Raw genomic sequence first — 18,469 nt, 5'->3', positions numbered from 1 at the left:
TCCGAACTTCGTAACAGGTTCACGAATCATTTGATTCAGAGCGGGATTTCGTAACGGGAATCATTTGATTAAGATCCGAACTTCGTAACGCGTTCGTGAATCATTTGATTCAGAGCGGGAGTTCATAACAGGAATCGTTTGATTAAGATCCGAACTTCGTAACAGGTTCACGAATCATTTGATTCAGAGCGGGATTTCGTAACGGGAATCATTTGATTAAGATCCGAACTTCGTAACGCGTTCGTGAATCATTTGATTCAGAGCGGGAGTTCATAACGGGAATCGTTTGATTAAGATCCGAACTTCGTAACAGGTTCACGAATCATTTGATTCAGAGCGGGATTTCGTAACGGGAATCGTTTGATTAAGATCCGAACTTCGTAACAGGTTCGCGAATCATTTGTTTCAGAGTGGGATTTCGTAATGTGAATCATTTGATTAAGATCATAACTTCGTAACGGGTTCGCGAATCATTTGATTAGGATCCGAACTTCTGAAAGAGTTTGCAAATCATTTGATTAAGATCCGTTTGATTAAAAAATTTTAACAAAAAATTAACCATGTTTTTTATTATAGTAAAAGTGTAATATTTTGTAAGGGATGTGTTAATTGTTAAAGTAACAAAAAAGGTTATAAATGTACACCTTAAGAGGACAAATAGGATTAATATAGAGGAAAAACAGAGTTTAGAAATGTTCCATACAATTGTCTACGTCAACTTTGAATAAAGAAAAGGAGAATTAGAGACAATTTTTTATGTTTGTGAAATTTATCTAGCAGGAAACACAAATTAATGAGGTTATATTTTGGTATAACAGTACTTTCCTCTGCACTGGAAGCTCCTGTCACCAAGACAAATAGTCCTTAGTCAAACAATCCAAAGAAAACATCTTTAAAACCGCTGCTGTAGACTAATCCATTTATCTATAGTTATATCTACGTATTAAACACATACAATTTCAGTTGTACAGACCTCTGTAATGCTTTCATGTGGTATTCTTAATGTTTCTTAAAAGAAAAAAATAACCCTGTGGGGATTAGTGGGTTTTTTACTATTACTTGATTAAGTTTGAAACTTTATTACTGATTTTAAGCATATGGTTATCACCAATGGCCGTGTTTTGACAGCAAGTGGCGCAGTTGTACAAACATCCCGAGCTACTGCAGTGAATCTCCAACAGGCTACTTACATAATTTGTTTCAAACAACCAACTGAATTGTAATAAATAAAATACCTGATATTGATAATTAAACAAATGTAATATAATTAGAGCAGATGATTCATTTAGCGTTTATATCCGTGTATCAGGGGTGGAGACGCGCCGCCTATGATCGCCTCAGAGAGCCGCAGATCGTCAGACGCTCATGAGGACCAAACACACACACGAGCCTCTCACACACCGGAACGGTACGAAAACTTCCCTGCTTTCATTATTTCTCATTTATTGTGTGGTTTTCTTTCTATATTCTTGATTTGAGTCTTTAATTGTGTTGTCTTATGAACGTAGCAACTTTGAAATCAGTTGTAAAACGTGCTGGTCAGATCTCTGGTGGTGCTTAACTCGTTGAAAAACTAATAGTAATTTAATAACGAGCTGAATGTATTTAGTAAATGGTACAGAACGATTAATATAAGATGCTTATTTCTTTGTTTTAAGTTCTATGATACAATTAACAGTGCTTTTATGAAATAATAGAGAATTGATATTTTAAAATACAGACTGCATTTTTTTTTAGACTATCAGAATAATATATAGTCAATATCCATGTGGCTTATTAATATTCTAATTATTAAGAAGCATGCTGGTATTGCACTAATATTTTGTGGTCAGTCTGGCTGTGCATGTGTGTGTTGAGGGGTCTGTAGTGAACATCTCAGCCATGTGCACTTTCAAGGGCACTAAAAAGGCATCACAGGTGTCGTAAGGCACAGTGCCCACCCTGCACTGCTAGGACATGTTGCCCTGCCAGGCAGCTGTTTGGTGTATTAATAGGGTCTGTGTGTTTTACACCATCGCTTTCGCAACCTCGAAAGAACTCAATTTGTGAGTTTACTTTGTGGCTTTAATCTAGCAAACTAGATATTTGTAATTTCTAAAGAGGTGCAAATTGCAATGCAACATGGTTGCTAATGTGTCATTTGTGTATATCTAGTCATTATAAGAATAAAATGTACATTTTTATCTTAACAATGTGGCTCTGTTCCAAAACCTAGAGTGCATCCTACATAGGACAGCTTTTAAGGCATCATAAGCATGTTTCTAATCATACTGGCTTGTTTTGGCCAAATTTTAAGGAAATGTTACACATTCTTTCATAAGATGAAACTACAGTTCAATACTAATGTATACTAGAATATTTAGTCTAAAAATGTTAATTTTAAATTTTTTCAGTCTAATTACATAATGTTTTTGTTGTGTACTGTGTATTTATATGCTTATTTGACTATTGTGTTTATCATTTAGCAGTATGCTTAGTAAGGTGTCTTTTGGAATTATTTTTTTGTGTGAATCGCATTTGATTTGAATTACAGTAGTACACTGTAACCGATTTTTGTAATTTGAACAGTATTTTACTGTAATATCTACAGTAAGATACTGTAAAATGTATATACAGTATTTTACTGTAAACTGCAAAGGATTATGGGAAAATATATGATCACTACTGTAATTCTCCACTACTGTAAATCCGTTTACAGTAGTGAACTTGCCCGCGAAAAATTGACCAATGGCAAGGGAGATTTTTTTTTTCTCCTGTTGAGAGGAAGTGGCGGTAAAAAGGACAAAAGAGAAATGTTGCATCAATAACTCGACAAAAAGGTTAGTATATTATTTCTGTTTTATGAAAAACTGAACAATTTTAAATTGTTTTCACTTGTTAACAGCAAACTAACAATATTCATCGTGTTTTTCATGTCGGTAGCCTTTTTTTTCTGACTGACGGCCGGGGCGCCGCCATAACGGTGAAAACATGGACTGGTGAGTAAATTAAGGTGACCTATATTAGTCGAAATAAACTTTATTTAAACTGAGAAACACGTTTGTATATTCGGCTGCCCTTTAATGCAAGTTAGTTCGTCTGACGAGCACTTACTCAAGCTTAACAGCAAACTGAGGTGAAATACTGAGGTAAAGTGCGTTAAGCAACACCACTGTTTCTGTGGAGATTTTAAACTGTATTTTCAAGCCCTTCTTTTGTTTGTTATTTTCAAGTTTCTGGTCTGGATGTCGTCTGTAACGTCGGAGCGCGGAGGTGTATTTTGGATCTTCTTCTGTGAATGACTGCCATAGTATCGACGATAACATGAACTGGTAAGTTAATAATGTCAGTAAGCCGAAGTTGACAAACTTAACGTTAGTCACAGAGCAGCATAATATCTTTTAAACACTGCCTCTTTATAGCTAGCAAGGTAATTCTCTTCAAATGATGTTTAAGTAAGAAATGTGTGTATGAATGTCGTATGTAACTTTATAGACGGTCCCTTCAGTGACAGACGTGACATAAACAGCGCGCTAACATGAGACACTGAGGTAAAACTGAACACCGCGGTTAACTGCATCTTTTGTGTTTTATTTTCAAGTTTGTGTTCTCGTGGTCATGTCGTCTGCATCGGAGGTGTATTAGAGTCTTTTCTGGTGATTGCCGTCGTCGCGGTGCAAACAACAGGTGAGCTTCCCCTTTCATCAATTTAACTAAGTTAATGTTAACGTTACTAAATTAGCCAAATTAGTCACAGGCTGCTGTTCTCCACTGACTTGCAGAACAGGTTAACTTTTTAAAGAGAGTAACGAGCTAGCAATATATTAATATAGCAAGTTTTGCTAATAAATATTATAAATGTTTATTTTATTAAAAATGTAAATTTTATTACTGTACAGTAGTTGTCTTTTCTGATCATAAACTATAGTAACACTAAAAGGGTGTTGTGACACTGTCTGTTACAGGAGATTTCTCCAAGCACTTACTGGATGCTGACCATCAGGGGCAGAATCATCATACAGCCAGCTGTCCATTTTACAGACATGCAGAATAAGGTAACCTAAAACATATTTTGTTTTACATTGCATTTACATTCATGCATTTTTCAGATGCTTTTATCCTAAGCAAGTTATATTGTATTTAAAGTACACATTTGTAAGGCATTTATTTCCTGGGAATGTTTTTATTACCATCAAGATTGAGTTTGCATGCGCATTAAAATTATTTCTATTAAACCAGCATTTAAACAGCAAAATGCAGCTGCTTCAGGTATCTTTAACTTACTGTAACCTTTAAATTCATAATAGCAATCTTACTGTCTGTCAATTTAGATTATTGTTACTGTAAAACAACAAATATAGATTTTTAATCATAGTAGGCCTATTATATGCACAGACTTTCTAGGAAACACACACCTGTTTAGAATGTTTATATGAACAGATTGGTTAGCATTTAGCATGGTCTGTGGCAGACTTTACTAAGTGTCAGGGCAACAAAATTCAATAAACAAGAATGTAATATTAAGTGATTTAAATCAAGAAGAAAATATTGTCTTTTTGCTCCATTTAGTAAAAACGGTTCTTAACAAAGCCATGTTGTGCATCTCTGCACACAGCAGTGTTTCATTACTGAATGAATTTACCTTTTTTAAACACCTAGAATCAGTGACTTACTGACCCATTCATAAAATTCTTTATAAAAAATTTCAAGAAAAAGTTTCTTCAGTTTTTTTTCTTACTACTGCGTTCGTATGTAGTATATCATTATTTTTTTTTAAATGCATACAGCACCAAGTTTGACAGTTGAGGCAAATTCTTTAAACACTGTTTTTCTTGTGCTTGCAGGTTTGTTCAGACAGTCAACCTTTGTGGCAGCAAATGCATTGACAGTCACAGATCAGATGGACTTCTGGAAAGAGGGTGCAAACAACAAGCATCAGCCTGAATCCCATTCTGCCGTTTCTCATCAGAGAGCTTGTCAACTTTGACTCAAAACTACTAAAATTTAACACAACACAAACACATTTTTACTGTATGATTTTATTTTATTTACACTACCAGACAAAGCTTTTGAACAGTAAGATTTTAAATGTTTTTAAAGAAGGTCTCTTCTGCTCACTAAGCCTGCATTCATTTGGTCCAAAGTACAGCAAAAACAATACACTTTTGAACCATTTTTATTATTTAAAATAACTGTTTTCTTTTTGAATATATTTTAAAATGTAATTTATTGCTGTGATCAAACCTTAATTTTTAACATCATTACTGCAGTCACATGATCCTTCAGAAATCATTCTAATAATTTGATTGTCTGCTCAAAAACTATTATTATGATGTTGCTGAAATTATTATAATGCTAAAAACAGTGGAGTACATTTTTTTTCAGGTTTCTTTGATGAATAGAAAGTTCAGATAAACAGCATTTATCTGAAACAGAAATAGTTTGTAACATTATGAATGTCTTTATTATCACTTTTGATCAATTTAAATCATCCTTGCTAAATAATATCTTTCTATTCATCAAAGAATCCTGAAAAATCTAAAAATTAAATAATGTTTATCAGCATACTAGAATGATTTCTGAAGGATCATGTGATACTGAAGACGAGTAATGATGCTGAAAATTCAGCTTTGATCAAAGGAATAAATTAAATTTGGATCAAATTAATGCAGGCTTGGTAAGCAGAAGAGAATACTTTAAAAAAATCTTAGTGTTCAAAAACTTATGACTGGTAGTGTACTTACTTATTTTTGCTTTTCAGTATGTGTATGTTTGCCATGATACAAAGTCTCTGTACTTTTAAAAAGAAAATGTTCAACAATTAAAAAGAATATTATCAGAACTAATGCTTATGAGTTATTGTGATTTTTATGGGGTTGGGGTGGTAAAAATCTTGAATTACAGTGCTGTAGGTTAATTGGATTGTTTTTACAGGTAAAAAATGTTTAAAATAAATGAAAATAAACTCTATAGTACTGATACTGTAATTGAAAATACAGTAAAAATACTGTAATTGAAGATACAGTAAAAACACTGTAAATGAAATTACAGTAAAAATACTGTAAATGAAATTACAGTAAAAATACTTTAAATGAAATTACAGTAAAAATACTGTAAATGAAATTACAGTAAAGACCTTTTAGTACTGTAAATGCACTTACAGTATTAATACTGTAAACATTTTTACAGTAACTTACTGGCATCCAGCTGCCAGTAAGTTACTGTAAAATTTACAGCAAACTTTTTACAGTGTATGCATCTGCTCATGTGGGGAGCTCACTAGCGTTTGGAAAAAAACCTCAGTCCGGTTTAGATGCTGATTCATGCTGTATTCTGAATGTTACAGATGTGTTTCCTTGATTGCTCCATATAGGGAGATTTCACAGTTGTAACAGGTCAAGGTCTCTCATTTGGCTCAACAGATCACTGTCCCGCATCCAAACGCCATCCTAGAGAATCAGTAGGGATTTCCACTGCAATCCAGACCCTAGACAGTAAATAATGGCATGTCCTGTATCTCAGGCTAAATCACTAAATATTGCGATTGCAATGGTGTACATTATATTTTTCTAATGTCAAATGAACGGCCAACTATTGAAACCAGCATAATCTGATCACATTTTATTGATGCAAAAGATGTGCACCTTTTATAGTTTCATTTTAATTTTATGTACACACATTTTGATTCAAAGTTTAGAATCAAATCTAAAATCCCACTCAGAACACCCCAACAATGCCCTACCACCCACCAGAACATTCTACTAACCACCCAGAATACCCTGACAATGCCCTACCAACCACCCAGAACATCTTGACAATGTAGAACACACTGACAACACAGAACTCCCTAACAACGCCCCATCAACCACCTAGAACATCTAGACAATGCCCCAGCAACCACTCATAACACCCTGACATTGCAAGAACAACCACTGAGAACACCTAGAAAACACCCTACCACTCAGAACACCCTGACAACAGCCTACCAACCACTCAAAACACCCTGACAACACCCGACCACCCACCAGAACATTCCACCAATGTCCTACCAACCACCCAGGACACCCTAAAATGCCCCAGAACCCACCTAAAACACCCTGGCAATGCAGAACACCCCAGCAATGCCCTAACAACAACCCAGAACACCCTGACAATGCCCCAGCAACCACTCATAACACCCTGACAATGCAGAACACCCCAACAACGCTATAACGACCACTCACAACACCCTAACAACGCCCCAGCAACCACCTAAAACACCCTGACAACACCCTACCATTCAGAATACCTACCAACCACTCATAACACCCTAACAATGCCCCAGCAACCACCTAGAACACCCTGACAACACAGAACACCCCAACAACGCCCTAACGACCACTCACAACACCCCAGTAACCACCTAAAACATGCTGACAACACAGAACACCCCAACAACGCCCTAACAACAACCCAGAACACCCTGAAAATTCCCCAGCAACCACCCAAAACACCCTGACAACGCAGAACACCCCAACAACGCTCTAACAACCACTCACAACACCCTAACAACGCCCCAGCAACCACCTAAAACACCCTACCATTCAGAATACCTATCAACCACTCATAACACCCTAACAATGCCCCAGCAACCACCTAGAACACCCTGACAACACAGAACACCCCAACAACGCCCTAACGACCACTCACAACGCCCCAGTAACCACCTAAAACATGCTGACAACACAGAACACCCCAACAACGCCCTAACAACAACCCAGAACACCCTGAAAATTCCCCAGCAACCACCCAAAACACCCTGACAACGCAGAACACCCCAACAACGCTCTAACAACCACTCACAACACCCTAACAATGCACAAGCAACCACCTAAAACACGCTGACAACACAGAACACCCCAACAACGTCCTAACAACAACCCAGAACACCCTGACAACACCCCAGCAACCACCCAAAACACCCTGACAACGCAGAACACCCCAACAATGCTCTAACAACCACTCACAATGCCCCAGCAAGCACAGGCAGCACCACATTTTCTACTGACATTGTATGACCATTCTAGCTTGTTTTATGTAAAAATAGTTTCAATATTTGATGTGTCAGGTAATGAAGTACTGTTGTGTGTGTGTGTGTGTGTGTGTGTGTGTGTGTGTGTGTGTGTGTGTGTGTGTGTGTGTGTGTGTGTGTGTGTTTGGTCTCTTTCTCTCTGCGTTGTAGTTTTCTGGCTCTCCTCCAGTCATACACTGTTATTTTTGGATTCAGCAATGGGAAAATAAAAAAAGCTTATAATCTTTGACTAAGGACGTATCACACACACACACACACACATGAACTCACACACATGTATGATTGTAGATGATGTGCACGTGATCAGCTGTTTCTCTTCAGGTTTGTCATCCATCAGGCATTTGAATAATGAGCCTGAATGTAAAATGATCCGCCAGAGTTTCTCAGGATTGCGTTTGATCAGGTTTTGGCGGCGGTTCGACTCTGTAATATCAACATCATGGTCCTGTTTTCTGGAATCTCCTCTGGATTGAGTGAGGGTTTGATTCGGAGCGATCGTCCGTCTCTAGTGGACACTGAGGTGTTTGGAGGTGTTTTGTCGGTTTCGTCTGTTTTGTGCAGGTGCAACAATGGCTTATTTTTATCCTCGTGTTACGGAGCAGGACGGAAACTCACAGACAGCACAGGAAGTCAGGCCTCTCTTCTCTTTCTGCTTCCTGTTGCTCCTCAGAACTGAAATAACTTTCTCCATGAGGAACCAGAAGCTTTTCACTTCTTAAGATCTACAGTCAGACGTCATTTAATATTTATATACATGTATTTAAATAAATGTAATATTCAAATAATACTATTTAAATTTAAATTTCATATTTAAACATTAAAAATACGACGAGCGGCATTATTTACATAAATATTAGGGATGCACCGATCATGATTTTTCATGGCCGATTCCGATACCGATTTTTTACAAGCAAGCTGGCCGATTCCGATACCGATTTCCGATTTTTTCAAAAACAAGAAGTTATGCAAGTAAACAACATAAACAACATGTTTATTTAGTATTTAACAGGCCAATCTGGCTTTGGCTATTGAATCAATAGCATCTGACATCTGAAATTAAATAATAAATAAAAAAATATGAAAGTAAATACAGTTTAATAAGTAAAACATGCTTTTAGTAAAGTAAAACAGCAAGCCAACAGGCATTTTAATGTAAAATAATAATAATCATTCTTAACAGAACAGACTTTTATTTTTGGCTTTTCAAAAGTAAAGTAATGCTTTTTACAAAAATAAGCATCTCAGCTTTGTCACAAGTGAGTCTGTTTCTTTTTTCATCTGTCACGTGAGAAGCTGAGCTGAACAAACGTTCGCTGTCTGCGCTTGTGCAGGGCGAGGACAGGTACGCTTGCGCAACTTCAGCGAGCACAGAAAAGCGGCTGTCCTTTGCAGACATTGCAGATTGCAATCTTCACGTCCTGCTCACAGATTTCGAAAAAACGCCACACAAGTGACATGTTTCTGAATGAATCGAATGCCGCGGCCCGCGTACACACTTCCGGAAAAAAACCGGCCGGGATAAAAACGAAAACCGGCCGGTTGCCGATCGCGCGTTAGATGCAAAAACCGGCCGGTTTCGATTTATGGCCGGTCAACCGGTGCATCCCTAATAAATATTATTTAAAATTTGATGCTAGTGTTTCGAAATGTAACGCTAGTGATTTCTAACAACTTTTTGTTATATTATTTAATAAAATCTTTTTACATCAAACGTATGTATTTGATAATATTTCTCCATTTATAAGCAATTATTAGTTACATGTTAGAAATTTGCTAGAAACCTGCTAATCATGCTAGAAACATGTTAGCAACTTGCTAATCATGCTAGAAACATGTTAGCAACTTGCTAATCATGTTAGAAACGTGCTATCAACTTGTTAAAACATGTTAGAAACGTGCTAGCAACTTGCTAGCCATGCTAGAAACACGCTGGAAACATGGTAGCAACTTATCGTGATATAAACATTACAAATGTGCTAGCAACTTGCTAATCATGTTAGAAACATGCTAATGACATGCTAGTAACTTGCTAATCATACTAGAAACATGCTAACAACATGCTAATAACTTGCTAATCATGCTAGAAACATGCTAGCAACTTGCTAAAGACATGCTAATAATATAAGTAGCATGTTAATTATGTTAGAAACGTGCTAGCAACATGCTAACAACTTGCTAATCATACTAGAAACATGCTAGAAACTTGCAACTTGCTAATCATACTAGAAACATGCTAGCAACTTGCTAATCATGTTGGAAAAATGTTAGAAACTTGCTAATCATGCTAGAAACATGTTAGCAACTTGCTAATGACATGCTAATAATAATGTAAGTAACATGTTAATTATGTTAGAAACTTGCTAGCAACATGTTGACAACTTGCTAATCTTGTTAGAAACATGCTAGAAACTTGTTAATCATGCTAGAAACATGCTAATGACATGCTAGTAACTTGCTAATCATACTAGAAACATGCTAACAACATGCTAATAACTTGCTAATCATGCTAGAAACATGCTAGCAACTTGCTAAAGACATGCTAATAATATAAGTAACATGTTAATTATGTTAGAAATGTGCTAGCAACATGCTAACAACTTGCTAATCATACTAGAAACATGCTAGCAACTTGCTAATCATGTTGGAAAAATGTTAGAAACTTGCTAATCATGCTAGAAACATGTTAGCAACTTGCTAATGACATGCTAATAATAATGTAAGTAACATGTTAATTATGTTAGAAACTTGCTAGCAACATGTTGACAACTTGCTAATCGTGTTAGAAACATGCTAGAAACTTGCTAATCATGTTAGAAACATGCTAGCAACTTGCTAATCAACTTGCAGTAGCTTTTAACTTAAGATCTACAGTCAGACGTCATTGAATATTTATTTAAATATATTTAAAATATTTAATATTCAAATAATACTATTTAAATATTTTCATATTTAAAGATTAAATATACACTGAGAAGTTTTTGATTTTTAAATATATTATCTATATAAATATTATTTAAAATTTAATACTAGTGTTTCGAAATGTTTTAACATCTTGTTATATTATTTATATATCAAACATTTGATCATATTTATAAACAGTTATTAGTTACATGTCATTCTTGTGATGCTAAAAAAAAAAAAACATGCATCCTCTGGTGGTTTACTGCAGTAATTAAAGATCCTGGGACGTTTGTGCAGTGGATGTTTCTCATGACCGTGACCTTTGACCTTAAACTCATGGGAAAGACAGGCTGTATAATGTTCACAAACACTCGTTTCTGCCCCTCGAGACGCTAACTCAAACGCTTCACACAGCCCAAATAACACACACACAGCAACCAACCAACTACCCACTGCCCATTCTGTCCTGTAGCTTAAATAGTCTAGTAATTTGACCCACATTTATTACAAAAAGGCAGCTGATAATAATCCACTCCACGTGTTTCCTTTCTTTCACTGCAAACACAATCGAACTGGACAAACAGTGACGTTATTATTGTTATGAGCGACTCCTGGGTAAACAGTAGTTTATTACAGAAATATATACATTTCTTTCTTTGGTGGAAGCTGAAGACGTTTATTGGTGTGTGGTGTGAATCTGCGGCCGTAGGGCTTTGACCGCTGTGTTTATAGACTGAGAGCGACATCCTCTCACTAAATAAACAAGCGTGTTCTCATGAACGTCCCGTGCTCAACAGTGCTCAATATGATAAACTAGGGCAAAAGTAATCTAAAAGTAATCTATATAACTTAAAATGTGGAATGTAATCCATTACTATCTATTTCTGTCATTTGTAATCAGTAACAGACTACACTTACAGATTCACTCAATTCTACAGACGTCAAAGCATTGGCTGCTCTGGAGCTGGAAATATTATTATTATTATTATTATTTTAAAAAAAAATTTGCACTATACTACTATACTAAGCTTTTTATTATTGTTATTCTTCTTAGACTAAATTTCTGAATGCTGCTACTCCAAGAGCTATCAAGTTAGAAGCTCCAAACTCAGCCCAGCTCTTCAGACTGATCTCACTTAGTGTGCTTTATCTTTTCAGACTGATCCGACTTATAGTTTTCGTAAAATTAAAGATTAAAAATCATAATAATCCCATAGACTTTCATTGAGGGAATGTTCAAATGAGTCAACACTATTCAAATTCCAACTGTCAAAATTCAAATTTAAACTGCCAGAATCCCTTGAGACTCAATCAAGCTTCCCTTCTATCAACTATTTCTAATCCATTCAAACTAACATTCTAATATTTCTAATCTATTTAACTATCTAGCAATTAGAACTAGATTAAAAAAACGTTTGTCAAGACGAACTTTGAAGTTGGCTTGAGAAAGCGGGACTGGAAAGTTTTAAAAAGTTTGAACGGTTAAAAAAAAGTTTACGAAGTTTAAAAAGTTGAAAAAGATTTCCAAGTTTTAAGTTTGAGGGTTTTCAGTCTGAAATAGTTTGAAGTTTAAAGTAGTTTTAAAAGCTTAATGTTTGATATATAGCATATTTCTAGAATGACTAACATGACTAGCATGTTGCTAGCACGTTTCTAGCATGATTCGCAAGTTGTTAGCATGATGCTAGCATGATCAGCGAGTTTTTAGCATGTGTCTATGATTAGCATGTCTACCAAGTTGATAACATGTGTCTAGCATGATTAGCAAGTTGCTTGCTTGTTTCTAGCATGATTGGCAAGTTGAAAACATGATTAGCAAGTTGCTAGCTTGATTATCAAGTTGTTAGCACATTTTAGCATGATAAGCAAGTTACTATTATGTTGCTAGCAAGATTAACAAGTCGTTAGCATGTTTCTAACATGATTAGCAATTTGCTAGCCTGTTTTGTAGCATGACTAGCAAGTTGCTAGCATGTTTCTAGCATGATTAGCAGATATATGTTAGAAACATGCTAACAACTGGCTAATCATGTTAGAAACATGTTAGCAACTTGCTAGTCAGGCTAGAAACGTGCTAACAACTGGCTAATCATGTTAGAAACATGTTAGCAACTTGCTAGTTAGGCTAGAAACATGTTAGAAAACATGCTAACAACTGGCTAATCATGTTAGAAACATGTTATCAACTTGCTAGTCAGGCTAGAAACATGCTAACAACTGGCTAATCATGTTAGAAACATGTTAGCTACTTGCTAGTCAGGCTAGAAACTTGTTTATCATGTTAGAAACATGTTAGCAACTTGCTAGTCAGGCTAGAAACTTGTTTATCATGTTAGAAACATGTTAGCAACTTGCTAGTCAGACTAGAAACATGTTATCAACTTGCTAATCATGTTAGAAACATGCTAGCAACTTGCTAATCATGCTAGAAACATGTTAGAAACATGCTAGCAACTTGCTAGTCAGCCTAGAAAACATGCTAGCAATTTACTAATCATGATAGAAACATGTTAGAAAACCTGCTAACAACTTGTTAAACATGTTAGAAACATGCTAATGACATGCTAGTAACTTGCTAATCATTTTAGAAAATGCTAGCAACTTGATAATGACAAATAACATTAATTATGCTAGAAACATGCTAGCAAAATGCTAACAACTTGCTAATCATGCTAGAAACTTGCTAATGACATGCTAGTAACTTGCTAATCATGCTAGAAACATACTAAACATGCTAGAAAAAATGTTAGAATCATGCTAACTACATTCTAATCATGTTAGCAACATGCTAATCATCTAATCTATCTATGACGTTCAAAACTTTAAGCTTTTGCGGCTGCTTTAAACTTTCAAGCTAGGCTTTCTCAAGCCAACCTAAAGTTTGTCTCTACAAACTTTTTTTTAATCTAGTTTATTATAATATTTTATGTTTGTTAGCAGTATTAAAATGCTATTTTTTTGTTTTGTTTTGCCATAGACACAGATGCTCTCTAGCGCCACCATCAGATCATCATGACAAGAAACCCGTCAGTCCTGCTGCTGCTCATAACACTGCTGGACGCACAGGTGTGTGTGTGTGTGTGTGTGTGTGTGTGTGTGTGTGTACCTGGTATTCATCACGTTGTGGGGACCAAATGTCCCCACAAGGATAGGAATACCAGTAGATTTTGACATTGTGGGGACATTTCTCAGGTCCCCATGAGGAAACAGGCTTATAAATCATGCACAATGAGTTTTTTTGATGAAGTAAAAGTATGCACAATCTCCTGTGAGGGCTAGGTTTAGGTGTAGGGTAGGTGTAGGGCGATAGAAAGTACGGTTTGTACAGTATAAAAACCATTACGCCTATGGAATGTCCCCATAAAACATGTAAACCCAACATGTGTGTGTGTTTGTGTTTGTGTTTGTGTGTGTGTGTGTGTGTGTGTGTGTGTGTGTGTGTGTGTGTGTGTGTGTGTGTGTGTGTGTGTGTGTGTGTGTGTGTGTTTACATATGTGTGTTATGAAATAGAAATAAATTATAGAACTAAAAAAATAAAGTTGTTTAAAAGTATATTTATTAATAATAAGTTGTTATATTTTAGATATTTAATACTACATATAATTGTACATTTAGTAATAAAGTAATAATTTAATAATAAATCTACTTATATGAAATAATAATATATAGTATAGTTGCAAAACATAATTTAAACACTTTACAAGCTCTCATTTATTAACCTTAATTCATAAATAAGTAATAAATACCGAAAAATATATATTTAAAAAAAGTTATATATATTTTTATAATAATAATAATTTTAATAAGTTATTTTAGTACTTCAAGTTACACCAAAGAAATATGATGTTGCTTTGGTAACTAGCTAAAAAATAAATATTACATTAGATACATTTTATTTTATTTTAAGTTTAACTAAATTTAAGTTTTTAAGTTACTACAACAATAAATAATAGAATTAATTACAAAATCACACAAGATTACCCAGATTGATTAAATTAGTAGAATTACTAATGCTAAAACTGAAAAACATTTTATTATTTAAAATGTGTAAATTGTATTGGTGTTTTCTGCTGCAGCTATGTGTCGGTGAGGAAGGGCTGGTGGTGGCGATGATGTCAGCGGAGCAGGTGAGCGATATCCCAGCATCCTCTTCTGATCTGAGCATGACGCGTGAGCAGATCCTCTCGGCCCAGTTCGAGTGTTACCTGAAGATCATATACGAACCGCCCCGCAGCGACCCGGGTCAGACACTTGTCTAGTCTTTGTTCTTTTTAAAAATATCAATATAGTATTTTGTTGAATTGGCTTGATCTGTCTACCTATATATATATCTGTCTGTTTGTCTATCTATCTATCTATCTATCTATCTATCTATCTATCTATCTATCTATCTATCTATCTATCTATCTATCTATCTATCTATCTATCTATCTATCTACTGTATCTATCTATCTATCTATCTATCTATCTATCTATCTATCTATCTATCTATCTATCTATCTATCTATCTATCTATCTACTGTATCTATCTGTCTGTCTGTCTGTCTGTCTATCTATCTGTCTATCATCTATCTATATATGTCTGTCTGTCTGTCTGTCTGTCTGTCTGTCTGTCTGTCTATCTATCTGTCTATCATCTATCTTTCGTCTATCTATCTATATATATATATATGTCTGTCTGTCTGTCTGTCTGTCTGTCTGTCTGTCTGTCTGTCTGTCTGTCTATCTATCTATCTATCATCTATCTATATATATATATATGTCTGTCTGTCTGTCTGTCTGTCTGTCTGTCTATCTATCTATCATCTATCTATATATATATATATGTCTGTCTGTCTGTCTGTCTGTCTATCATCTATCTATATATATATATATGTCTGTCTGTCTGTCTGTCTGTCTGTCTGTCTGTCTATCTATCATCTATCTATATATATATATGTCTGTCTGTCTGTCTGTCTGTCTGTCTGTCTATCTATCTGTCTATCATCTATCTATATATATATATATGTCTGTCTGTCTGTCTGTCTGTCTGTCTATCTATATATATATATGTCTGTCTGTCTGTCTGTCTATATATCTATCATCTATCTATATATATGTCTGTCTGTCTGTCTGTCTGTCTGTCTATCTATCTGTCTATCATCTATCTATATATATATATATATATATATATGTGTCTGTCTGTCTGTCTGTCTGTCTGTCTGTCTGTCTGTGTATATATATGTCTGTCTGTCTGTCTGTCTGTCTGTCTATATATCTATCATCTATCTATATATCTATCATCTATCTATATATATGTCTGTCTGTCTGTCTGTCTGTCTGTCTGTCTATCTATCTGTCTATCATCTATCTATATATGTCTGTCTGTCTGTCTGTCTGTCTGTCTGTCTGTCTGTCTGTCTGTCTATCATCTATCTATCGTCTATCTATCTATATATATATATGTCTGTCTGTCTGTCTGTCTGTCTGTCTGTCTGTCTGTCTGTCTATCTATCATCTATCTATATATATATATATATGTCTGTCTGTCTGTCTGTCTGTCTGTCTGTCTGTCTGTCTGTCTATCTATCTATCATCTATCTATCGTCTATCTATTCATATATATATTAGGGGTGGAACGGTTCACAGAAGTCACGGTTCGGTTCGTACCTCGATTCAGACGTCACGGTTCGGTATGATTTCGGTACAGTGGAGGGAAAAGCAAAACAAAAATGCAGAAGGCAATTAGATGTATTTCCACTCACATACCCAACAACCGCTGAACAACGGCAACACACAGTCCTCGTCTTTTCCACCACTCTCTCGCCTGTACTACTGTAACTGACTGGAAAAGCGAAGTTTTCCCAAACTTGCGATCTAAGGGGCAGTTCACATGTCGCGCCTAAAAACGCGTGAAAAACGCTAGGCGCGCCGCTTTCTTCCTGATCAACAAAGCGCTCGAGCGCTTGCGCTCCGGAAGCGTCTGCCGTTTCTAAGCAACCATCAGCTGCGCTCTAGCTCCAAGCCTATGCGTCTCCATGCATTGTTTCTTCTATTAGCGTCAAAATAATGGGGGCTTGACAAATCATAAAGTTCAGGAAATCCCTGGACCACAATGATGGACCGTCGAGCTGACAAAAAATTGCAGAGTGCCAGAGAATGTAGACGGGCTCTGATAGACCGCATACATAGGCGGAGCTCGGCTGCATCGACGCCAATCAGAGCTTCAGAGCTAAAGCGGGGCTAAATATTAGCTGTCCCTAAAGAACCCGCGTATCTAACAGTAGTTCCGCATTACATTAATTATTTTGCAGGCAAGTTTTTTTTTTATTTTCATACCGTGTATTCTCCGTTTAAATTCATGCACCGAACCGTGACCCCCGTACCGATTCGGTTCGAAACGAATACATGTACCGTTCCACCCCTAATATATATATATGTCTGTCTGTCTGTCTGTCTGTCTGTCTATCTATCTGTCTATCATCTATCTATCGTCTATCTATCTATATATATATATGTATGTCTGTCTGTCTGTCTGTCTGTCTGTCTGTCTGTCTGTCTGTCTATCTATCTATCTATCTATCATCTATCTATATATATATATGTCTGTCTGTCTGTCTGTCTGTCTGTCTGTCTGTCTGTCTATCTATCATCTATCTATATATATATATATGTCTGTCTGTCTGTCTGTCTATCTATCATCTATCTATATATATATATGTCTGTCTGTCTGTCTGTCTGTCTGTCTGTCTGTCATCTATCTATATATATGTCTGTCTGTCTGTCTGTCTGTCTGTCTGTCTGTCTGTCTGTCTGTCTGTCTGTCTGTCTGTCTGTCTGTCTGTCTGTCTATCTATATATATGTCTGTCTGTCTGTTTGTCTGTTTGTCTGTCTGTCTGTCTGTCTGTCTGTCTGTCTGTCTGTCTGTCTGTCTATCTATCTGTCTATCATCTATCTATATATATGTCTGTCTGTCTGTCTGTCTGTCTGTCTGTCTATCTATCTATCATCTATCTATATATATGTCTGTCTGTCTGTCTGTCTATCATCTATCTATATATATGTCTGTCTGTCTGTCTGTCTGTCTGTCTGTCTATCTATCTATCTATCATCTATCTATATATATATATCTGTCTGTTTGTCTGTTTGTCTGTCTGTCTGTCTATCTATCTGTCTATCATCTATCTATATATATGTCTGTCTGTCTGTCTGTCTGTCTGTCTGTCTGTCTGTCTGTCTGTCTGTCTGTCTGTCTATCTATCTATCTATCTATCTATCTATCATCTATCTATATATATATGTCTGTCTGTCTGTCTGTCTGTCTATCTATCTGTCTATCATCTATCTATATATATATATGTCTGTCTGTCTGTCTGTCTGTCTGTCTATCTATCATCTATCTATATATATATGTCTGTCTGTCTGTCTGTCTGTCTGTCTGTCTGTCTGTCTGTCTATCTATCATCTATCTATATATATATGTCTGTCTGTCTGTCTGTCTGTCTATCTATCATCTATCTATATATATATATGTCTGT

The 18,469-nt window shown here is 35.8% G+C and overlaps 1 protein-coding gene and 1 long non-coding RNA gene across 2 annotated transcripts in view; both read left to right on the top strand.

Moving 5' to 3' along the window:
• Positions 1-1,319: 1,319 nt before the first annotated feature.
• calcrl2 (calcitonin receptor-like 2) overlaps positions 1,320-18,469 on the top strand; it is a 41,812-nt gene continuing 24,662 nt past the window's right edge. Inside the window, exons 1-3 of the mRNA XM_073822785.1 lie at positions 1,320-1,408; positions 13,929-14,017; positions 15,028-15,193. Coding sequence (XP_073678886.1) covers positions 13,964-14,017; positions 15,028-15,193 — 220 coding nt within the window. The 5' untranslated portion in view covers positions 1,320-1,408; positions 13,929-13,963. The remainder of the gene's footprint in view (positions 1,409-13,928; positions 14,018-15,027; positions 15,194-18,469) is intronic.
• LOC141290452 (uncharacterized) lies at positions 3,548-5,812 on the top strand. The gene is made up of 3 exons (XR_012340152.1): positions 3,548-3,666; positions 3,945-4,034; positions 4,824-5,812. It is a non-coding gene; the product is annotated as an uncharacterized lncRNA (long non-coding RNA).

This window comes from Garra rufa, chromosome 18 (assembly GCF_049309525.1).
Source record: "Garra rufa chromosome 18, GarRuf1.0, whole genome shotgun sequence".
Classification (NCBI taxonomy): Eukaryota; Metazoa; Chordata; class Actinopteri; order Cypriniformes; family Cyprinidae; genus Garra; species Garra rufa.
This window is presented reverse-complemented; position numbering and strand designations above follow the sequence as displayed.